Source organism: Arvicola amphibius, chromosome X (genome assembly GCF_903992535.2).
Source record: "Arvicola amphibius chromosome X, mArvAmp1.2, whole genome shotgun sequence".
Taxonomy (NCBI): domain Eukaryota; kingdom Metazoa; phylum Chordata; class Mammalia; order Rodentia; family Cricetidae; genus Arvicola; species Arvicola amphibius.
The window spans coordinates 65,099,516-65,124,963 of NC_052065.1; the positions used below are offsets into that span (position 1 = coordinate 65,099,516).

The 25,448-nt window shown below is 36.5% G+C and overlaps 1 protein-coding gene across 15 annotated transcripts in view; it reads right to left on the reverse strand.

The window, feature by feature from the left end:
* Atrx (ATRX chromatin remodeler) overlaps positions 1–25,448 on the reverse strand; it is a 166,631-nt gene that overhangs the window by 38,963 nt on the left and 102,220 nt on the right. For all 15 annotated transcript variants that reach the window (XM_038316110.1, XM_038316102.2, XM_038316101.1 and 12 more), the window contains 10 exons: positions 23,131–23,272; positions 22,032–22,141; positions 20,965–21,111; positions 20,644–20,821; positions 17,334–17,471; positions 15,997–16,172; positions 14,078–14,195; positions 7,597–7,727; positions 6,433–6,521; positions 6,135–6,307 (listed from right to left, as the gene is read on the reverse strand). In XM_038316110.1, coding sequence (XP_038172038.1) covers positions 6,135–6,307; positions 6,433–6,521; positions 7,597–7,727; positions 14,078–14,195; positions 15,997–16,172; positions 17,334–17,471; positions 20,644–20,821; positions 20,965–21,111; positions 22,032–22,141; positions 23,131–23,272 — 1,402 coding nt within the window. The remainder of the gene's footprint in view (positions 1–6,134; positions 6,308–6,432; positions 6,522–7,596; positions 7,728–14,077; positions 14,196–15,996; positions 16,173–17,333; positions 17,472–20,643; positions 20,822–20,964; positions 21,112–22,031; positions 22,142–23,130; positions 23,273–25,448) is intronic.

Here is a 25,448-nt window from a genome sequence, read left to right on the forward strand (position 1 = left end):
GACCACGAAGGCCATCACAAGAGAAAGCTCTACACTAAGGAAAGGGCATTGAATGAAAAGAGATGAAGGTTGGAGATATGCAAGGTGGAAGCAAGCAAAAGATGGATTCTGACAGAGTGCAAGAAGACAGATACTACAAGCAGGGCTGAGGAACTCAGAATGCGATTATAAGAGGTAAAAATCCAACAGACCATAAAAAACTAAAACCCTGAAAATATACTATGAAAGACACGAAACAACAGAGACAGACAGAACAAGGAAGAAAATCTCTTCCCCGGGCCACTAAACCCACACAATGACCTGAGAAATCATCCACTCACACTGAACCATTTTGTTTTTAGTTTAAAAGAAAATTTGACCATAAAAGAAACAAGAAGAAAGTATAGGAAATAATCTGCTAGATAATTTAAACGTAATTAGAATCAAAATAAAAAAATTAGGTTAACATGCTTCTACACTTTCTCTCAACTGTGTTGCAGTGAAAAGTATTTTAAATCTTAATGTTATAAAAAGCATAGAGCATAGTGAACTGTGCTTTCATATCTAATCATCAATTTTAACTGTACTTAGTACAGATGAGTCTAAGATATAGTTCATTTTCACTGCTTGTTCTAAGACCAAACTAATCCTCTACATTTTATATCTTTGTCATTTCTGTTTTACTCCAAGTATACCCCTAAACTGTGCATCATCTTGGTTGGCATTTTAAGTTGTGAACAAATAGTAGCATCCTGCTTGTATCGTTCTGCAAATTATTGCTCAGTGTAATTTCTCACTCTAAATGTAGTTATTCGTGTGTGTCATTTAGCTTTTTTATTCAGTCACACTAACTGCCATGTAGTATGCAACTACATGATTATGTCATCTGTTATTAACGTTCTGTCTGTGAGATAAAATGTCTCTATGAAAGCAAAAGGAATGTTCAATGCTGAGGCTATATTTTCTCATATACCATCCATTTTATACCACAAAGTTACAGGATGATTCCTACAACAGCCCAACATACCAACTTTATAGTCTTTATCCAGTATTTACAGAATCTTATTTTCTTGAGAATCTGGCTATGCTGTTTGTTTTGTGAGCTCACTTTCCCCAGGCTGCTTATTAGCAATTTTAGTCACTAAATTTTCCTAAGGTTAATATTTCTAGTATTCTATTATTTTCTTTTTAAAATTTCAAAAATGTGCCGGTCAATGGTGGTGCACACTTTTAATCCCAGCATTCAGGAGGCAGAGGCAGGTGGATCTCTGTGACTTGTAGGCCAGCCTGGTCTACAAGAGCTAGTTCCAGGACAGGCACCAAAGCTACAGACAAACCCTGTCTCATAAAACAAAACCAAAAAATTTTAAAATGTACTTATTGTGTTTGACGTAGGGGGACACCCTTGTGGGGGTCAGGGGCCAACTGTGTGAAGTCCATTCTCTCCTTCCACCTTTATGTGGGTTTCTGATATCAAATTCAAGTTTGAAAGTTTATACTATCTTGCCAACCATGTTTTAAAAATTATTTCTATTTTGCTTTTATCAATTACACATGTGTACACTTTGAATACTGACCACTCCTCACCTCCAACTTCCAACCAGTTCTGCACATCATTTAACCTCCCTTCTAATCTCTCTATAAAAGAGATTTGTGTGTTCATTTTCTTCTCTGACACCCAAGATAAACCAGGGCCATCTGTGTAAAATGTGGGTTTGGAGCTATCAACTGGAAGGTGGTGGCAACAGCAGAGGATATACAACTAAGACAGTCATTTATTCACCCCTTGTCAGAAGCTAACGACTGCCAATAGTTGAGAGATAAAGAGTGACCCTGTGATCCCTCTCCTATTTCCTTGACTGAATGTTGAAAGAGCTGGTCTGGTGTGGGCTCAACTCAGGTAACTACAGTTCATATGAGTTAATGTAACAGTTAGTGGTGCTCATTGCTCTTCACCTTTAGCTTCCCACTCTTACATAGGTCCAGGTCCCTGAAATTACTGGCCTGTGGTTAGTCTGGGAACACGAGTGGTAAACAGTCCTCTTCGCTGACATGAAAACATGACTTGGTGACCACAACTCACTGCACACAGGTAATTTGGGGAAAAAAAACAATGTGGCTTATTCTGAGCACTCTTTGTGGGAGTCTAGAATTTGGAGTCACCACGTACTTAGTAACCAGTCCCCAAAAAAAACACTTGAACAAGGAATCTCTAATAAGCTTCTCTAGTAAACAATACTTAGTACATGTAGTAACTGAGTGCTAAAGAAGAGCACTCTAGAAGACTCCAAAAAGAGTGCACTTGTTTGAAAGAAAATGGCCCACAAAGTGAGTGGCACTATTAGGAGGTGTGGCTTTATTGGAGGAAGTGTGTATGTCATTGCAGAGGCTGGCTTTAAAGTCTTTTTTGCTTAAAGTTCCCTCAGTGTGACTGGCAGTTGACTTCCAGTGGCCTGAAAGATGTAGGACTCTCAGCTGGTCTAGTATGCCTACACGCTGCCATGCTCCCCTTTATGACAATTATGGTCTGAACCTCTGAAACTAAGTAAGCTACAACAATTAAATGTTTTCTTTATAAGAGCTGTCATGGTGTCTCTTCACAGCAACTGAAACACGAACTAAGTTATGGAGTGACGTTTAGAAGTTTCCTTTGGACTTTACTCCATGTCCTTTCCTCTTTGTTGACCTTGTGTTATAACTTTGGTTATAATAAACCATAGTCCTGAATATGACTATCCCCTGGATCTTCTGATACCTTCTAGTCAATCAATGAACTTGGACACACTCTTGAGGACCCTGGAACATAACTTATTAAACAAATGTGAACATGTAATCAGTCACCTAGCAAATAGCCAATGCTTCTGGAAAATAGTGCACTAAAAGAATTTTAATATGAAATCATCAGAACAGAAAAATGCTAGCAGAAAATAAAAATGTGAGGCTATATAGGAAGTAATTATAATTTCCATACAAACAGAACAAATTCCACTCTTTTTTGTGTGGGTAACTGAGGATCAAACCCAGGGAATCCTGAATGCTAAACATGTGAACTACCATTGAGTCATGACTTTAGCCCTCCCATTCGAATTTTGCTCCTACTAAATATAATAATAGTCTATTATCTTAGCTGGTAGAATGCTTTTCTAGCATACATGAACCCCTGGACACCATCCTCAGCACTGTAAAAATAAACTATCATGGCATATATCTATAAGCCTAACACTCTGGAGATATATACAAAAGAACAGAAGTTCAAGATCATACTTAGATACATATCAACAATCTGGACCCTTTCTCTAAAATAAATAATACAGAAACCTGTGGGCTACTCTAAGTAATAGATATTCTGGCTTGGCATGGTAGACCATGTCTCTAATCTCAGTAGCAGGGAGGCTAAGTAAGGATAATTTCAAGTTCAAGGCAAGTCTCTGTTACATTGCAAGTTCCAAGCCAGCATAACTACACAGAACTTATGTCTCAAAAACAAACAAATCCTTAGCAGTTTATAAAATTAAAACTCATAAACAAGTATGTCACACTGATTTTTCTTATTTCATCATCCGCATAATTTAGTCACAACTTCTGTTATAACTCTGTGTTGTGTAAAGATGCATGACATGTTATCGGGAACTGAATGAATTCAACTATTTTATATACATTCTAGATCCTCGAAAAATCATAGAAGGCACAGAATATGATGTGTTAAAAAGCAATACACTTACTCGAAACTTCTTGATGCCTTCTAAACATATTTAAATAAATGGACTATTGTTGTATTTGGAATAACCGTTCACTGTACATTTTAAAGGGGAAAAAAACCATTAACATGTGGCAAAACACCTATACACATAAAATAAATAATAGAGAGAAGAAGGGAAAGGGGAGAGAGAGACAATTAAAGTGTATGTGGGAGCGAGAAAAGCAGCAGCAGTAGCATAGTTCTATGGTCTGGAATATGGTTTGCCCTCACTAAAATTCATTTTAAATTTTGATTTCCAAGAGATGGTTAGGTTGTTAAGGCAGATGAATAAACCAGAATAATGTAATGGTGAACACCAATAAACTCAGGAGGCTAAGGCAGGAAGATCATAAGTTTGAGGCCAAGAAAACCCTATCTCAAAAAATAAATAAATAAAAGAGGAATTAAAGGAGGGAGTCATCTTTGAGAATTATTATGATAATTCCTTTTGTGTTTTATCTGCTCCTTGAGTGCCCATTTGGTCTCTTATTTTCTACAAGGTGAACAGCACAAGGCTCTCACTACATACATGCAAACATGGGATGCTCAGCCTCTAGAATTGTGAGCCCCAATAGGACTTTTTCCTTTACAAACTATAAAATCACTTGGATAAAAACGAATATAATATATTCTTAAATGAAGATCATTGTATTTTACCATCTATCCTAGAGAATGCTTATGATAAAATATGCATATATATATGCTACAAAATACAAACTATATCTACAAATAAGTAACTTCTACTTAACTTTGCACAGACATTAAAAAACAAAAGTTATAGACTAGCAGTCAAAACTTGTCTTTTGGAACTCATAACTTTTTCTGCTTTCTTTCAAGGACACACCATACTGCCTTTTACACCCTGCCCCAGTGCCCAAGTCCTTCACATTAGGGCATATATAAAAAGAAGAGATACTTCAGAAAACATACCAGAAAAAAAGAATGGAAGCAGCTAAACATTTCTAGAAGCAATCCAGCCACACATACCACTTGCACTTCTTGGTGATAAAAGGAATGTTGGCCAATTTTTAAAGTTAATATTTTATTCCTTGAGAATTTCATACATGCATCAAGTCTATCCCCATTCCCTCCCCTCTTCAATTCTCCCACCCCTCTGACTTCCATGTTATTTACAGCAATGAACAATTCTTTCTCTTTTCAGCCAAAACAGAAAAAAGAAATTCAGTAACCATATTTCCATACAATTATTTCCAGGAACACACATAGAGAGAGACTGCAGAACTATAAGCAGAAAAGGGGGAAGAAAGCACAGAAGGAGACAGAAGAAGCATTCCAATGCATTAACTCTATAAGAACAGGTTTTGCTGTTTTAATGAAAATATTCTTTTAATTCTATTAGGAAGATGAATGCTGATAAAGCTGCATTAATGGATGGAGTAGCCAAAGAGAAGAAAAAAAAAAGGGAAATTTTGCAGTTTAAATCTCATGACTCCCCTGATTTGGAGAATCCAGGGTTTGTGGTTAGGCTGCCACCTGTCTATTCCACAGAGGTACTGCAAAGAGAAGTGTGTATAGAGGAGTCACTAAGTTAGTCAGCTGCAGACCTTTGCTCACTCAAGCTTATCTGATCACAAGATCATCCAGCTGTCTGTCACCCAGGATGCTTTCCTCCTCACTGATGCTTAACTGTTGGGCTCTAGAGCTTCCCAATGCCAAATATTTAGAGCCATTTACAAGTGCAGTATTTGAAATAATCTGATATTTGGTCCAGGCTTTAAAGCTCCTACAGAGAACATAGAAGTCTAAACACTAATTCTTCAGTATATACAAGGGGAGAAGAGCAGAACCCACTGGACAGTAAACTCTAAGACTTTTACTTTCATATAAGAGAGAGAAAAATAGCAAAATAAACAGCACATGTTATAGAGGAAACCAAAGCAGGTAATTATAGACTATGAAGAATTTGAAAGAAAAAAAAAACTAAATGATTAAAATTCATTCTAATATATACAATTCATTACCTGAAATGCTTCCAGATTTCCTATGTAGTTAAGTGGAAATCCTTGCAATTAGACGTATTTGGGCCTGAATGGTAGTTCTACAATTCATTTATAAATCTAAATTTACCAATGACATTGCAGTATCACTTAACAACTGTTAGTTACACACAGAATCAGAATAATTGAGTGCAAGTTTATAAATTCAACTAAACAACTACCTTTCCTTTTGTCCTTCCTCCAAAATACCAGACGGAACAAAATGAATTGCCTACAACTAAACATTAGTTGGAAATTGTTGCAACTCTGTGTCCTCTTTCATTTTAGGTTCTTAATAATCTAAGCAAAGAAATTCCTTTGCATCAACATTAGGATAACAAAAGACAAAAAAAAGCACTAATGACCTAACATGGTCTAAGTCAAGGTTCCGCAAGAAAGGCAACATTCATTACACTCACTTTCCTCTAGCTTCACAGAAACTGAGGGGTTGTTTCCTGTTTCATCCACATTTCCTTCTCCACCTCCTCTAGATCTTGAATTCCAGACTTTGATGACTTCAACATCATTGTCACTACCACTTCCACTTGAGCTACTATCCTTTTTCCCTTTTTTACCCTTTGTTTTCTTCTTCCTAAAACAAAAGAAAGAAAATTTCATGTTAAGAAAGCATATTAAAGCTATAAAGTCAATTCATAGCCGACAGCCACAAGTACGCGGTTTTGAATATATCACATAGTAACAAAGTACTCAATTTACTTTGCATACTCATCTGAGCTTAAGCTCATGGAGGTTTCATCAGAATCTGAAGCTATAAATTCATCCATACTATCTTCATCAAAATAACCCTAAACAAAAAAAGACATATGTTTTAGTAGCCCATTTCAGAATATATTGGAAATTCAAGCATTTCATTTCACTTAAATTAACCAACATCAATAAATAAGGACTAAGGAACTACTGAAGATGGAAAGAAACAATGGCTATTTAACGGGATTATACAAAAGAAGGTCCTCTGTGGGATGATCAAAAAAAAAAGGCACTAGAAACACACTAAGAAACAAAGTTTGTTGTTTTGTAGTACAGTTAATCTCTTAGCTCAGATAAGTTACTATGGCTATACAAGATATTAAAATTAGAAGAAACGGAATTAATTTCTAATCTTTCAACAAATATAAAATTATTCCAAACTTTAACTGCCTCAGTCTTCCAAGTGCTGAGAGTACAAATGTGTGTGTCACCATACCCAGCAGGGGTTTTGTTTGTTTGTCGTTGTGGAGACAGGGTTTGCTGTACTATGGAATCCCTATATATCCAAGGATGACTGACATTCAGATCATCCTACTTCCACTTGCCAGGTGCTGGGATTAGAGATGCATGCTACTTTGCCAGGTTCTCAACATCTATGGGTATTATGCATGCTAGACACTCTACCTATTGAGCTACATTCCCAGCCTATTTTTTTTTGCATTTTTTCCAGTGTGTGTGTGCACATTCATGCACGTACACATTGTCAATAGGAATCAACACTAAGGACCCTGTGCTTAATAGCCAAGTATTCACGTAGTAAGATATGCCTCTACCCCTCTTAAAAAAAAGTTAAAAGTGCTCAATACAAAAACTTTTAGGACTGGGGCTATAACCCCATTGGGTTCAAAGCCAACACATAAACATTTAATGATTCTATAAGTATAATGAATTCAAAATATAAAAATAAGGTAGGCATGGTAGCCACAAGTTGGAGGCTAAAGTGGACTACACATTTAGTTTCAGGTCATCTAGGGATATAGAGTAAGACCCTTTCTCAATGGCAATAAAAAGAAATAAAAGTGAACTAAAAGAGGCTGAAGTAATGAAAAGAAAGTTGCTTCAGATAGAGAATATAAAAAATAACATTTAAATAATTTGAGGTACTTAATTTACCTTATTTTCTTTGCTAATGTAGTCCAGTTGCAAACACCAAGGATGAGTCCAAATTCTACTTAACATCTGAAAGTCTTGAAACAGCTTTGCACCTGCCTTTCCTCTTCCACCTTCAGTGCTATTACCTACACCTAACAAAAAGAAACCACAGTTGAAGACACAAGAATTCTCCATTTCCACCATGGTGGTTCTATACTAGGTCTCATACATGCTCAAGGCACACCCAGTATCTCACTTCACTTCCTGGATAATGATGTAGCTCCTTCTCTACTCAGCTCCTTCTCCAGCACATGTCTGCCTGCAAGCCACCATGTTCTGTCATGATGGTATAGGACTAACCTCTCAAACTCTAGACCACCCAATTAAATGTGTGGGGTTTTTTTTTGACAGCAGTAATGGTCATGGTGTCTCTTCACAGCAATAGCTAACTAAGACAGAAGTGATATAGAGAACAAGGAAAGAGATATTTTGATTGAGGGAGTTATTATGGGGCTAGCAAGAAGCCTGGCCCAAACTGGACTTGCCGTGTGGTCAGGTTGATGACTATCTTAAATATCACCATAGAACCTTCATCCAGCAACTGATGGAAACAGAGGCAGAGACCTGCAGTGGAGCATTGGGCTGAGCTCCCAAAGTCCAGCTGAAGAGTGGAAGGAGCAAGAATATGAACAAAGAGGTCGAGAGTATGGTGGGTATATCCACTGAAACAGTCTACCTGAGCTAATGGGAAGGAACCAGCTTAGGAACAAACTAGACCCTCTGAACGTGGGTGACAATCATAAGGCTGGGGCAGACTGTGGGGCCACTGGCAATGGCACCAGGATTTATCTCTACTGCTTGTACTGGCTTTTTTGGACCATTTTCTTTGCTCAGCCTAGATATAGTAGGGGAGGGCCTTTAACCTTCCTCCAAAGCAATGTGCATTACCTTCTCTGAGGAGTGGGTGGGGGGTGAAGGGAATGGGAGGGAGTGGGAACTGAGACTGATTTTAAAAAAAGTTTGTTTTCTTTAAAAAAAATAGAATTAAAAAAAAGAAAAACAGAAGTGATAAAATACAGGAAGTAAAATACCTAAAATTTTGAAATGTTTATTACTATAATATCAGTAGAAATAGCAAATAAAAAGGTCTGATTTTAGTCACAACAAAGTCATAACTACTGACACAAACTATAATCTTTTATCAGTCCCATAATGGGGGCTCACTGCAATTTTAATTTAAAAACAATCACTAAAAATACATACTTTCCCTTAGATTTTTGAAATGTCCTAAATTGCATTCATGGCCCCTTTATCTATTATAGATAGATAAAGTGTTGCTCCATACAGATGGGTCTCCAGCAATTCTTTCCAACTATGACAACTCAAAAATGCTTCTTTCAAAAATTATGCTGAACAAAATATAAATGAGCGTAGGGGAGTAAAATATTCTAGGTAAAGACAGACAAATAATAGTGATCTTACTACTTACTATGGGAGGAAAAAAAATCAAAGACCTGAAATCCACAGAAATACAGAATAATTGGGAGAAGCAAAGGGCTGGGGAAAATGAAGAGATGGAGGGTAACAGGTACAAAATTTCAATCACATATGATAATGTTCTACAGACATAATAATAAGCATAAGGACTATAATGTATTGTATACTATAAACTGCTAAGAGTGCATTTTAGATATTATTTCTATACACAAAATGTATGAGAAAAGAACAGGTATACTTGATCAGCTATATTAATTTTCTTGCTATGTAGATGTATACATTAAGAGAGTTTTAAGTATAGTTCATAATGTTGTTCATTTAAGTCCAATGATGATCTGCTTAGCTATTCTAGGAATCACTAAAAGCCTTTTGTGCTTCTTGGCCATATTGGTGGAAAAAGAAAAAATAATGAGGGCATTAAAAATGGGGAAACTTGGGTCCAATGTGGGCCTGGGAAACGCACATGTTACTAAGCCTAAACTTGGTCCCCAGAACCCACATAAGGTAGCAGAGAACTGAGCGTTACAGGCTGTGGTCTAACCTGCACGAGTGCCATGGTCCAAGTGTGTACACATACACATAAAAAATAAAAAAGGTCAAAAATTGGATGTGGCAGTGCACACCTTTAATCACAGCACTCAGGAAGCAGAATCAAGGTGGAGGCCAATCTGGTCTACACGGTAAGTGTCAGGGTAACAGAAGAATCTGAAAACAGAACTGAAAAGGAATATGGTACAAGCCTATGATCTCAGGATGTGGGACACAGAGGCAGGTGAACCATAAATTTAAAGACACTCCTAGCTAAATAGAAACTTTGAGGCCGGCTTGGATGGTGGTGGCAAAAGCCTCTAATCCCAACACTTGTGGGACTGAGGCTGCCAGATGTCTGTAAGTTCCAGGAAAGCCAGAAAGCTGTTACAGAGAAAGCATGTTTTGAAAAACCAAAAAAAAAGAAAAAAGAAAAAAGACAAGGGAAAACCAACTAAAAGAAATATGGAAACACCTTATAGGAGTTAGTTCAGTTTATCTCAAAATATGCACTGATGAAATAATCTCCTTTAACACAAAAATCTGATTTTATATCCTCTAATATTTCTGGGTCAATTAGTGGAAATAAACACTTAAGATGGCCTAAAAAAATCTCCAAGACATCACATACCTAATACAAAGTACCCAAGAGAATTCTATATATTCACCAATAACTGAAAAGAAAATGATAATAAATTATCTCATCAACGCAGGTCTAGAAAGTTGAAGAATGTGGCTTACTTTTCATGTGCAAACATGTTTTACATCAGTTGAATAGAAACCATGCAGTTCCATCATTTGCTAATTGGCTTCAATATTCAGGCATTACACATCATTGCTGAACTGTCCTCTAAAGGAATTATGTTAAAAACCTTGATGTTCTTCTGTACCACCAAACAGTTCAACACAAGCTGTGTTTGATTTATAAACTGTACTATAGGATACGAAAATAATAAAATCTTCAGACTGGTTGCTTAGGAAAAACATCAATTTCTTGAGGAAAATTAATCCTTAGTCAAAGAAATATCAGAAATTATGGTCAAAAGTGTTTCCGTTCACAGGGTAACAGGAAAGCATTCGTAAAAACAAAGAGAAATGTGAAAAAAAGATGAATTATTGGAGCATAGCAACTGGAATGCTCAGGTAAAGCAAATACAGTTTAAAGAAATGCTACAGAAAATATTGATGTTATATAGGACTTTGAAGTCATAAAGAATAAACAACAGAATAACTAAATATAACTTTTGAAAATAAGTCAGTGTGTTTTTTCTTTCAAAGACTTATTAAGTATGGGAATACAATGCATGCCTGTACTTCCTTCCAGTACTCAAAACTCAGAACAGAAGATCATGAGTTCAAAATCATCCTGATATATATACATCAAGACCTTGTTTCTCCCCTAAAAAGTTTTACAGAGATATAATATATACAGTATGAAATTACAAATTAAAAGTATAAAATCCAGTGACTTTTACTCTACTCACAACCATTGTCACAATTCAGAGATTTTTGGCTGCTAGAAAGCCTTTTGCTGGTTTTGTCTTTGCAGTGGTGGGTATCGATTCTAGAGTAAAACACATGCTGGCTAAGCACCATGCATCTGAGCTACACCTCAACCCCACAATTCATCACCACCACAAAACACTACACGACTTAGCCTCAACCTCCTCATTCCCTCCTTTGCATAGCCCTTAGCCACACTGCATCGTTTCTACACTTGGGTATGTATTTATAAAAAATGTTGTGATCGACACTGAAATTAAAACTTCATTTCAATTGTGTATACATCTAGGATTAGAATAATTCTAAATCTTGGCCACTTTTTACTTTTCTTTTATATTATCCTATTTCATGTATAGTGATCCATCACTGTGTGCGGGCCTTGCATTCATTTCCTGAGTAATAATATGAGTAAATGCCAGTTATTTATATTCTTTGAAGAAAAGCCTTCTTGATTCCTTAACACCTACCAGAGCTTGCAGGAGGGGAAAGTTTGAGATACTTTCTCTATTAACCCAGGCTGGACTGAAGTTCATGATTCTCCTATCCTAGTCTCCTCAGTGTTGGGATTATATGTGCATACTACCACACTAGGCAGGAATGTCCATTTATGACTGAGTTGTAAAAGTCCGTTATATATGTTCTAGATATAAGTACCTTATTAGACAGGATTCAATTAGGTTACCTCTTATCACAAGTTATCTTTCATCTTTTTTTCAATTGAGACAGGGTTTTACTCTGTAACATACGCTGATATGAAACTTGGTAGGAAGCCAAGGCTGGCTTCAAACTTGAGATCCTCCTGCCGCAGCTTCATGAGTACCTGGATCACAGGCCATGTGTCACCATGCCAGGTTAGTTTTAGTTCTTAAATACAGGTCCTTCACACTTTTTGGTAATTCATTGAATGAGGTAATGCATGGATGTGTGTGATAACCTCATTGACAGGGTGGGATGAAACTGTCTGCTTGAGCCCAAGAGTACAAGACAGCCGGGTGAACACAGGCAGACCATATCTCAAAGTGAGAAAGAGTACAAGACAGCCGGGTGAACACAGGCAGACCATATCTCAAAGTGAGAAAGAGTACAAGACAGCCGGGTGAACACAGGCAGACCATATCTCAAAGTGAGAAAGAGTACAAGACAGCCAGGTGAACACAGGCAGACCATATCTCAAAGTGAGAAAGAGTACAAGACAGCCGGGTGAACACAGGCAGACCATATCTCAAAGTGAGAAAGAGTACAAGACAGCCGGGTGAACACAGGCAGACCATATCTCAAAGTGAGAAAGGTGAGTGGGAGAAGAAAAGAAAGGGAGGCAGAAGAAGCTAAGAAGAAGCGAGGAGAGAGAAGGTGATTCCTGATCAGTTTTGTTTTGTTTTTTAGTTTTTCTAGACAGAGTTTCCCTGTTTAACAGTCTTGACTTCCCTGGAACTCACTTTGTGGGCCAGGCTGGCCTTGAAGTCAAGAGATCTGCCTGCCTCTGCCTCCCAAGTCCTGGAATTAAAGACCACCATTGTTCCCACCCACTTGTTTTTCATTTTTTTTTCAGATGAGACATTTACTAAGTTTTCTAACTCTGTCAAGCCTGCCCCACTTCTCCCTTTCCATCTTTCTGTCTCTTCCTCTCCTCTTGCCTACTCCCCCAACCTGGTCTGACTAAGCAGCAGGCTGTCCCAGAATTCATTATGTAGAACCGGATGGCCTGGAGCTCACAGCGAGATGCCTGCTACCATTCCCAGCTAAGCATCTCTCTTAAGATGTCTGTGCATCTCATCTCAGGGAGCTTCCAACTCCCTATGTAACAGAAGACAATGGCCTTGAACTACTAATCCTGCTGCTGTCACCTTCTAAACACTTTCATTTATAGGTATGTGCCACCGAGTCTAGTTTCTTTTTAAATCAATAACTATATGCAGGTGGGCTAAAGGGCAACTTTTCACCTATATTTACTATTCTTATTATATGTATTCATCAGTTAGGGCCAATAAGCAGAAACCTAACTCCAAACAAGAAACCAGGTTGTTATGTAAAGAAGTATAACATCAAGTATACTGGGTAGGACACATAGATAATAATAACTGCGCATTCTAGTTTTTAAAAGAATACTGAGAATAAATTAACAGTACTTCAGTCAACATTTTAAACATTTCTCTGGTTTTTGGAGAGGATAATATGATTTGCCTTGGATTTTACCTTCAAACCTTGTGAACTTGATAACTAAGACACAATTTCATGGATATAATTTACATGCTTTTCCATATAAATGTAGAATATTTTAAAAATTACTCTGAATTTTTTTTGTTCTCTTTTACAGATTTACTCCGCATGTGTAATTCTTCTGAAGTAGCCCTTTTTTGGTTTTTTGGTTTTTCAAGACAGGGTTTCTCTGTGGAGCCCTGGCTTTCCGAGAACTCACCCTGAACACCACGCTGGCCTCAAACTCAGAGATCCACTTGCCTCTATCTCCCCAGAGATATGACTAAAGGGGTGTGCCACCATGCCTGACCTGAACTAGTTCTTAACTAATTAAAGGCTTTATTCACATAATACACAGATACTTGTGTGCATTTTCTTGCATATTGTTGGTGGTGCTGAAAATCAAGCTGAGGTTCCCATATATACAATGTTTAGTTGAAGAGCACTTCAATTAAACAATTATTGCTTTAAGTTTGTCCCTTGAACTTAGCTTTGATAGTACTTTTAATTTAATTGTAATTGTGATATTGTTATTGATATTTATTGAGCTCTACATTTTTTCTCTGCTCCCCTCCCCTTCAACACTCCCCCCAAAGACCCCATGCTCCCAATTTACACAGGAGATCTTGTATTTTTCTACTTCCCATGTAGATTAGATCTATATATGTCTTAAGCATACTTATTTTATTCAAATGTAAAAAAAATGAAACTTAAAAATGGCAAAATTACCAAGAGCATATTCATACAGAAGATGAAAACAACTGAATGCATTTGTTACCTGTTAAGTGATCTAAGTAGTACTGATAGAGCTTGCACTGAATAGCAGTCATTCTCACAGCTAATACATATTCATGTTTTGGAGGCAAAAACTTTGTTAATGCTGTATAATCTTTCCTCTGCAATTAACAAGACAGAATGCAAATCAGTTATCTAAACATATAAAAACTGAAGAGCTCTCATTTGTTGGATGTTGAAAGACACATAGTATTTTCTAAATGACATTTACCCTCTCAAGTCGTAACAGAAACCACATATGACTATACTTAATATATGTCATATGACTATATAATGATACATTGGTTTAAAAAAAAGATACTGCAACATGCCCATCAGATTTTAAAATAAAGTGATTACACGTGACTGTTTAATAAAATTCAAGTTCTCAAGATAATCTTTTCGGTATTTAAAAAAAAAGTATAAGTAGGAGAAGTCATGTGGTAAGTAATACTATCAAAAATGACTTGCTTTTCATGTAAATCATGGGAATCAAAAGTGTCACATAGGCAGGGCAGTGGTAGTGTGCACATTTAATCCCAGCACTCTGGAGACAGAGGCAGCCAAATTTTTGCGAGTTCGATGCCAGCCTGGTCTACAAAGCAAGTTCCAGTATAGCCAGGGCTACACAGGGAAACTCCTGTCTCAGAAAAAAATAAAAGTGTCACGTAGCCAACTGTTGAGGCATATGCCTGTGATCCTAACACTTGAGATGCTGAGGCAGGAAGATCAAGGCTTCCAAGCCAGCCTAGGCTAAAAAGAAAACCCATCATAAAGGAGAAAAAAGAAAAAGGGGGAAAACACACACACATACACACAAAACTCAATTTCTAAGACAATCTGAATTATGCCAACACTAACAAGTAACTTCTGAAGCTACGTTTGTCCCTTTAAGAAAATAAGTCATGCTATAAAAAAAAAGAAAGAAACACCAATGAAACCATGTTACTGTAGGGACAGAAAATAATATTAATAATAGCTGAATAGAGATAACTACTTGAAACAAAACAAAATAACAAAAAAAAACCCAACTTACTACTTGGGTAATAATAGCAATAAAGAAACAAAGTACTTATGAGTACAAGTAGCCAATCTAATCAAACACAACTGTCTTCTATGACAGCATTATAGCCATCCTAAAAGATATTCTGCTTCACTATGGATCATCTTTATAGCCACCCTTAGGGTTTAGTGTCCTCAGAGAGAATGTAGATCTTAAAATTTCTGAATTGATAACAAGATATTTACCTATCTATAAACATAGATTCACCAACAGTCTTACTTAAATAACACTACTAACCTGTTCAGTATATACCTGAAAGTAACGAAACCATTGTATGCGTGTGTGTGTGTGTGTGTGTGTGTGTCTGTGATTGGATGTATGACTAAAAAGTGAATGAATATATGAACCACATGTGTGTCACAGCATAAATGTGGAGCCCAGGACAACTATGTGAGCAAATTTTCTCTTTCCACTTTTACAGGAATTTCTGGTTGCCACGCTTGTGCAGCAAGCATATTTACTCACTAAGCCATCTTGCCAGCCCCTAAAATGGTGTGTCAAGGATTACTTTGAAATCAGTTCTACTTTTAGTTCATACTAGCCTCTATTACAACTATTTCAAACAGTGAGGTTCTGAACACCATGCCACAGTACAAAAAAGAATTTCTTAATCATAACAGCTGTGCGTCTTTAGAACTCCCCTTTCTTAAGACAATGAATTTAAACATGAACATAGTAATATATGGGGCAAGAGCATTAATCAATTGTGTTCTTAAACTGTGAAACATATTACAAATATGAATAAATGGCAGATTTTTAAAGAGATGCAAAACTAAAAAAAAAAGAAACAAAAGCAGCTGAAACTTCAATTCAGAAAATAATTTGGGATGGCAGTATTCTTATTATGGAAGCATCTGTACCTGAACACATCCGGCTAACATCTCATAGAGAATATGAGCACGCTTTTTCATCACTCTCACATCTACCATGGTAGAATCTGCACACTGACCGTTCTGGATTGGATTTATAAATCTATTCCTGAACTCCTTGATGGATCCAAGCAAATTTTCCTTGATAAAGTTAACCATGCAATGATCTAAGAGACAAAACATTGATTCATTAATAACATTAAAGATGGAAACCCAGAAAAACTCCCCAATATTGCTCTTGCCAAACCTCAGATTATAAAGGGAAGGGAAACCGGAGGCAGGAAGGGAGGTGAGGAGAAAAGGCAAGTTTAGGAAAATATCTGGTTCTAAGTCTGATCTAGAACTACATAAATCATATGAGAAACTGAAAGAGACCATCCTTAAACCCTAGGCCTAGTTCTTCTAAAAAAGTGATTGATTCTAAATCACTATTCTTTACAGGAAAAACAAAACAAGTATATATAACTATAATGATGATTTTATGGTCAGTGAGGGCATGTTGTAAAAAATAAATACGAAATAAAATAAAAGTAGATAATAAGCTATTATGATGCAACTAATTCTGTTTTTGATTCAGCTGTGCAAGCCTTTAAAGGTGCCATCACTTGCCCTATATTAAACAGCACCACAATGAAAATAGCATTTCTGTAGTAAGGAGAACAAAAGAACAATGGGAAAAATAACAAACAAATAAAAAGCCTGATATAATGGAAAACACGAAACTCTATAATGACAACTGGAATTTGCTAAATAAGCTCCTGTTCCATTCCAAGAAAATGAAGGATATTCACAGGGAACCTCTCTGTATATTTCAGTTTTCTCTTCCAAAATTGTTCACAACCAGCATTTCTTTTTATACATTTTTTTTGCAAGTGGAGAGGTTTCACTGTGTAGTATCAGCAACCCTAGAACTCACAAAGATCTACCTCCTCAGTGATGGGATCAAACGTGTATACAACCACACTCAGCCTCTTTTTGTTTCCTTACTAGTACTTCCTCCAAAATGGATATATGCCCTTATAAGACACACTGAATAAGCACATATACATTCTGTATATTTTAAAGCAATCGTTAAAGAATTCTGATACTTTTTTCAAATATTTGAGTTTCCTTAGCTATATCTGAGCAATGACAATAGCACATGTCTTGTGGTATGCTACTCATATCCATACAGCATTTAACTTATGAGCATGTTGTTCTTTTACAGAAGAATCAACTATAGATCATGGTAAGGGACTACACAAACAAAAGTTAGGAAAATGGTAACAGTGCAAAATTATATGAGTCAACAACAGCATTCTAGAGCATAAAGGTATATATTAACTCACATTCAATTAGGTTATTTTGAAGTGGTGTTCCTGTTAAAATAATCCTCCTTCTTGATCGTATAGAGTTCATAGCTTTTGAAACAGCAGATGCTTCATTTTTTAGAATATGGCCTTCATCACAAACAACAAAATCAGGGCCTATAAAAATGTATACAAAAACAATGCTTAATTTAAACCAATGAAACTAAAAAGGCTGTTCATGGATGTATCTACAGTTAATCATTTTATAATGCTGGTCTTGAAAGAAGATAACATTATTACAAGCACAATCATATTTTATGTGTCACTGTGAATGGTTGAAATAGCACTGATTAGTATTAAAGCAACCACAGCCACGTATTAAAGTATTACTATAAGTAGTATTAAGGTCTATGAACCTTGAAGACTAAAGCTTAAAGATTTTACCAACAGCCAGGTGATATTGGCATACGCCTTTAATCTCAGCACTCACTCAGGAGACAGAGACAAGAGGATCTCTGAGTTTGAGGGCAGTCTGGTCTATAGAGTGAGTTCCAGGACAGCCAGGGCTACACAGAGAAACCCTGCCTGAAAAACAAACAAACAAATAAACAAAAGACTTAACCAACATAAAAAGAGAGAGAGAAATACAAGTGAAGAAGATCACTCCTAACAGACTTTCAAAAAGAACTATCTTCTGGGGGATGACAAAAAAAAAATAACTTTTAGAACTAAGATACTTTAAAATGCTTAAGCACTTTTAACAATTAGAATGAAATATCTTCAAAGATAATATTTTGGCTATAGATTACATTAAAATTATCACAAAAGACAAAGAAGAATTTATATATACATGAAAAAGACAAATATCAAAACTATAAGGAATAATATAGGGGCTGAATAAAGAAGTGGCTCAGTGGTTATAAAGACTTGATGCTCTTCCACAGGACCTGGCTTCCACCTCCAGCAAGTACAGCATGGCTCACAACCATCCATATCTCTATTTCCAAGAGATTTGACACATTTTGCTGGCCTCCATGAGCAACAGGCATGAACCTGGTGCACAAAAATACATGCAGGCAAAACACCCACACACATAAATAAAAAGTATTTTAAAAAGGAAATGATAAAAACTAATTACAAGAAGTCATAAAACATTTGCATCTTATTTAAAATAACTAACACTAAATGCTGGGACTAGTTAATGTTTTAAAGACATTCCTCTTGGTATATGTTATACATGGTATATATTATGAGATACTCATTGCAATACAAATAGTTTGAGACTTAAAACTATCTCTAATCTTAAGGGACAGTGACAAGGACAGGGAAGGATCAAGCATTCAAAACCCACCTCAACTATGTAGAAAAAACCTTGTCACAACTCTCCTCCCCCACCACACACACAATTTAACAAAATACTAATGGAAAACCAAAGTATTCTTGAAGTCATAACAAGGATAACCTAGAAATTTAAACTTAAAAATTAACTAACAAGAGGACTGGAGAGATGGCTCAAAGGCTAAGAGGACTTGCTGCTTTTATAAAGGACCTAGGTTCAGTTCCAAGGGCCAAATGACAGCTCATAACTTTCTGTAATTCCAGTTCTTGGGGACCTAACAAGTTCTTCAGGTGCCAGACACACACATGGTGCAGATATAAATACAAGCAAAACACACAAAAAATACTTTAAAAATAACTTAAAAATTAAAGTAAATGAATACATTTTAAAGTAAAATAAGCATCTTATCAGCTAAAACTATATTTAGAATTATATTGCACATTAACCAGAATTTACTAAAGCAGTGTTAGGTTACATCAAGAAAAATCCATTAATTACAGATCAAGCTGGATACTGTACACCTAGCACCTGAAACTGTTTGCTGGGAAGCTGAACAGCAATAGACTTAATCCCATAGAAGGTTTAGAATTGAAGGCATTTACTCAGCTAACTAGCCCTCCTCTCCTTTGTGTTCCTAAGAGCTCCTGCTTGTCCTCTGATCTACTAGTATCTCCAAGAATTGTTGTTTACATTTTTTTGATCTTGGCTCTATGGTTATCTGTCTCTTTACCTCCTGTCTCTGCCACATAACACTAAATCTTGTTTTAAATCTTTTGCGTATATTCTCTTCTCACCTAAAACTGTACCAACTTTGTTGGTGGCTAAGAAAGCAAAAATTCATGAAGTGACAGCAATGTGCTCATGAGTTAAATAACTGGTAAATTGCTATCCGAGATGTACTAACTAGGAGCCAAAGAGAATGTCTAAGAACCTCAAAGTAGTGGATAAAGAAGAGAAAACAGAAGCATACGGAATTATATGCCGGCTTCCAGTTTCCAATAGCATTCAGACCACCATTAAAATAAAAGGGAGCCAGATAGATGATTCAGTAAGTCAAAGTACTCAGGCTTGTTGCAAATGCATGAGCTCTATCACAGAAACCTACGGTGGTGGAAAGGTCAAAAGTTGTGTTCTGTCCTCTGTACATGCAAACCATGGAACACATGTTCACATTCATCAATTCTACTCATTCCTGTAATCTCAACCCCTCCCCTCTCTCTCTCAGACTAAGTAAGATGAAATTTAAGAATAAAATAAATCATTACATCTTGAACTGATTCTGGAATCCATTCTTGCACCAATTCCCAGAAATTGAACTCAGATCATCAGGCATACAGAGTAACAGCTTTCACCCACTAAGCTATTTTAGTGCATGCCCCATCCTGTTTCAGATGGACATATGATCTTACTGCCTCTATTTCAGAAATACTAGGAGAACAGATGATTTGCCATGCCCAGCATATAAAACTTACTTCAAAATTAAATTTCAGGCTAAGGATATGACCTAATATGCACGAGGCATTGGGATTAATTTGTAGTACCACATCATCACATAAACCACGTGACAGGGTTAATGTCAATAATTCCATCACTCACTCAGGAAGTGGAGGCATGAGGATCAGAAGGCAAAGATGACCCTCTGCTAGTCACAGAGACATCCCTGTCAAATAGGGAGGGCTATGATTATAGGCGCATGCCACCATGCCTGATTTTAAAAACTGTTTAAAACCATTCACAAGATACACTGAAAAAAAATCTGCTGAAATGATACAGTAGTTAAAATTCTAATACACCAACCTTAGATCAAAACACTAAAACTCAATAGCTAAAAGTATTAAGGATGATTTTATGTTATTTAAATTATATGTAGAACTAAGAAAAAATAAAACCTAATGGACAAAGGAAAGAAGTACTGGCTACTTAGTAAGTATTCAATTAATAACTCTTAAATTACAGATAAACACATATTTTTCAACTGGCTTTGTCATGTCAGCGCTGATAGTACCTTACCTGGATCAACTAAAGCTTTATTGAAAATTTCTTTAAGTTTCCGACTCTTCACATTCCTTCCTTGAGAAAGATTTCTGTACATCTCATAACCTATGATCATAACGCCACCATCTTCTTGCCATCTCTGTAGCATATAACTTCTCTCCTGAGGACGTTTCACGGTTGCTAATTCAGAGACCTTGAAAAATAAAGGTTTAACAGTAGCTATTAAAACAACAGTTTTAAATACTGCCATTGAAATGTGCATTAGTAACTAAGAATCTTCTTTCCACATAGGAATCTCATGCTATTGCTTCAATAGGAAACATAACTAAATGTTACCTCAAGCTTTTCATCATCATTTAGTCCCTCCTGCCACTTCTCAAATTCATTCATCCAGTTCAAAGCAGTGTTAAGAGGACAAACTACTAAAGCTGTACTGAAATCCAATTTGTCACACAAAAGAACTGTGTGAAGAAAACTGACCACCTACAATAAAGTAAATAAAAGTTACATTTCCATTTAAATACACACAAAACAAATTAGAAAAATCAAACACAACTTACTCAGTTTGCTTTAAATAATAAGCCAGCCAAAAAAGCAAGATCATAATTTCAAACCCATACAAAATATAGATAAATAAATATAACATTAAAACCAGTCCTAGAAATGAAGGACTTTTAGCAGTGAAAAGGACTTTAAATTCTTATTACCATCACAAACTATAAAGTTCAGTAAGAAGGCCAGGCAGTTGTGGTGCATGCCTTTAATCCCAGGACATGGGAAATAGAGGCAGGCTGATCTGTGAGTTTGAGGACAGCCTAGTCTACAAAGCAAGTTCCAGAACAATCAGGAATGTTACACAGAGAAACCCCGTCTTGGAAAAAAAACAAATTTCACCTTGTATCCTTGAAACTGTTGGTAGTCACACCTGCAAGCACACTGCCTCAACTCTATCACTCAGCACCTTTATACAAACATCGCTCTTTTTGTAGTGCTGTCAAAAATATTTGTGTTTTTAACTTTTTCTTTTGTTTGAGATAATATAAAATAATTGTATCATCTCCTCCTTCCCTTTCTTCCCTCTGAAACTTCGCACATACTCCTCCTTGCTCTCTAATTCATGGCCTCTTTTTCCATTGTTTTTATGCACATATATGAATATGCATACACAAACACCATCTCTTTAAATATGTTTACCCTAACTCTTGATCCTCCCCTTTTAACAGTATCGGAAAGTACATTTTTAAATTTCTTTCCTCACCACAATATGCAATATACAATACTTGAGAAGGGACCTTATTCTTCTTTACTGCTGTATCTCTACAACCCACCTAAAACACAGCAGAATCCAAAACACTTATTAATATATGTGCAAAATGGATAGGTTTATTTCCTATAGCTCTTACCTGCAAGGTCTTACCAAGGCCCATGCAGTGGGCAAGAATACACCCTGAACCTGGAGATTTCTTTGTCTTTTTCACAGACTCACAGCAGCAATCCCACATAAACTGAACACCTAAGAATGAGAAACCAAAACTTGTAAGAAACAGCAAGCTTTTGATTTTGTTTTTTAAACATTTATTTTATGTGTCTAAATGTATACCATATGAGTGCTGGGAATCGAACCAAGTTGCCCTACAAGAGCAACAAGTACTCTTAGCTACTGAGCCATCTCTCCAACACCCAAGAAATAGCATTCAAAAAACAATGGGCGCTAACGATATTTTGTTGTTGTTGTTGTTGTTGACTAAAAACATTCTTAATACAAATAGAACTGTTTTTTTTTCTGCTAAAGTAAAGCAGAACTAAAACACAAGCAGAAAACGGGGATGTCTGTTCAAATACCCTAAACTATAACGCTGGATTTCTCTATACCTTAAGATAGCTTTAAAAGGTAGAAGAATACTTGAAAAACAGAAACTTTAACCAAAGAGGGCAGAGCTTCCTATCAAATACACATTAAGGTCTACTGAATCAACCAGAAAACTATTCTGGAAAGAAAATTGTTCGTTGAGCAATAGAAACTAAACAATAAACAGGGCTGTTAATCCAAGAAGTAGAAACAGTTGAATTTCCCTTATGGACTACTTCACATATACATTTAAAATTAAAGTAGTCGTTCTATAGTAACACAGCAGAGAATAGGAACAGTTGAATAACTTCCTAATACTAATGTGGGAAAATCAATTAAACAGTTACTTGAAAATGTTGAAATGGCATTTCCCTAAGAAAGCTTTTGGTTAACTGTGTTTGTTCCTAACTGCTCTAGCCAAGTACTATGTACTCTGCTTCCCACTTGTAAGAGCTCTTCTTGACAATTTAAAACACTATGCTTGCAGTCACTAAAACTTGTTCTCCCTTCCTGGTAAGATGTATAACAGCTGTAATCATATTATTGCTTTACAATGTATCTCCAGTGATTAGCAAAATGCTAGACAAACAGAAGAAAACAAAATATAGGTAAAATTTAGCTAAAAGTGATTGAGTCATTTAATAACTTCTTACCATCTACTTGGTGGGGTTTCAATTTTATAACCATGTTTCTATGAACCTGCACTAAAGGTTCTTTGGTTTCTTCATCTTCATCTAAAACCAATTTGGTTGTTATTGGACACTTGGTAGGTGAGGCATCCTCAATTTCTATCACCTACAAAAAAGGGAGTTGTTGATAGTTAAGCTCATGGAAATCTTTCAAGCAATGGTGGAGTAGCAATCTTTTTTGTTTTTGTGTTTGTTTTTTTTAGGAGGGGTTTCCATACAGAGTTTCTCTGTGTAACAGTCCTTGGTGTCCTGGAACTATCTCTTGCAGATGAGGCTGGCCTGAAACTCACAGAGATCCACCTGCCTCTACGAGCCAAGTGGTGGGATAAAAGGCATTAGCCACAACTGTCCAGCTTAGTATCAATCTTAACAAGATAGATTTTTCCAAAGCATAAACACACCTATACCCAGGTTCATGTTTTCCAGAGAAAAAGAAAACCTCATATAGACTTGAAATCACTATAGCACCCAAAATATTGGAATACAGTTGTATTAAGTAGGATTTTAAGTAAATAGCTCTCTCAGTCAGTGAAGTACTTGCTTGTACAAGCATGTGAACCTGAGTCCAATCCCCAAAATGCGTGGAAGGAAGGAGGGAGAGACGGTGGGCAGGCAGGCAATTAGGCAGGGGAGGGGGGAAAGAACAAAAGGACAAAAGAAGGCAAGAAGGAAAAAGGCAAGCTATCCCTTGTGGTAGTAGAAAAAGGCAGATACTATCACTCAGAAGCCAGTCCGCATAATATACCTGGCAACTCCATGTCCCTGAGAGTCCCTATCTTAAGTGCGGTTGATAGTTCCCAAGGAATGACACTCCAGGCTGAACTCTGAGTTCTACATAAATATGCACCACACACACACACACACACACACACACACACACACACACAAATATACATATATACTAACAAAACCCTTAATTTAACATACTTATGAGCACAAGTATGTGTACACACATATTTTGTCAACCCTAACTCACACTTTAAAGATAGGAACTAAGCAACAGATTTAGACCTAGAAAATTGCTTCCATATAGCCCAAACCCAATCATGTTTTAACAAAAGAAATGTTTATGTGAACAATTTATTGTCACATGCAAAAAATGAACAAAAATTCTTAATTAGAAAAATTGTAGAGGTGGGGTATGGCTGGATAGTGGAGAGTTTGCCTAACATGTGCTGGGCCCTAAGGCTCAATGCCTTAACATAGAAAACTAAACAAAACGTTGTGTCAAGCATGGTGACAAAGCCTATACTCTTAACACCTGGAAAGTAAACCCAGGAAGATCAGGGGGTCAAAGACAGCCTAAGCGAAATATTACGTTCATAAACAAACTTTGCAACATGAAACAATGTCTCTAAAAACTGAAAAACAAAATATGCCCTTAAGTAATAGTCAACCTCTCTTCCATTCCTAAATGCTGGGATTATAGGTGTTTACCACCACATCTAGACTAGAAGTTATCCTGAAACAAACATAAGAAACTAGGAAATTTTATACATAAAAATTGGAAATTAAATCACAGGTTCATAATGAATTACATGGACACTAAATTTACATGAAGTTTTAAGTGATAAACACATCAAGAATAATTCTGGGAGACAGAGTTGAGCATATACATTAAGGTCCAAATTCTGTTTCATTTTGCTATGTAAATTTTCTTAACATTAGTTTCTATACTTGAAAATTAGGAATGTGTTTCAAGAGCCCTCAGAGGAACTGTGGAAAATAAAGCAGCACATGATGTGGGAGAGTCTTTGTTTGTGTTGATTTCATTGGTTAATAAAGAAACTGCATTGGCCCATATGATAGGCCAGCCCTTAGGTGGGTGGAGTAGACAGAACAGAATGCTGGGAAGAAGGGAAGTGAGGCAGATGCTTCTCCTCTCTGGGACAGTCGCCATGGAGCCAGCCACCAGGTGAGACATGCTGAATCTTTCCCGGTAAGACACCACCTTGTGGTGCTACCCACATTACTAAATATGGGTTAAAGCAAGATGTGAGAATTAACTAATAAGAGGCTGAAACTAATGGGCCAGGCAGTATTTAAAAGAATACAATTTGTGTGTTGTTATTTCGGGTGTAAAGCTAGCCTTGCAGGAGCAGGGCGGGACGAAAAGCAGGCCTGCCCGCAGCCACCCACTACAAGCATATATTAAGAATTTAGTACATAATAAGTATTCAACAGTTATGTCCTAGCATAGATATCATGGCATATCACAAGGAAAAGCCACTACAAAAAATTTAATTTCTTAAAATGCCTTGGCCTGTTTGCAAGACATAGTA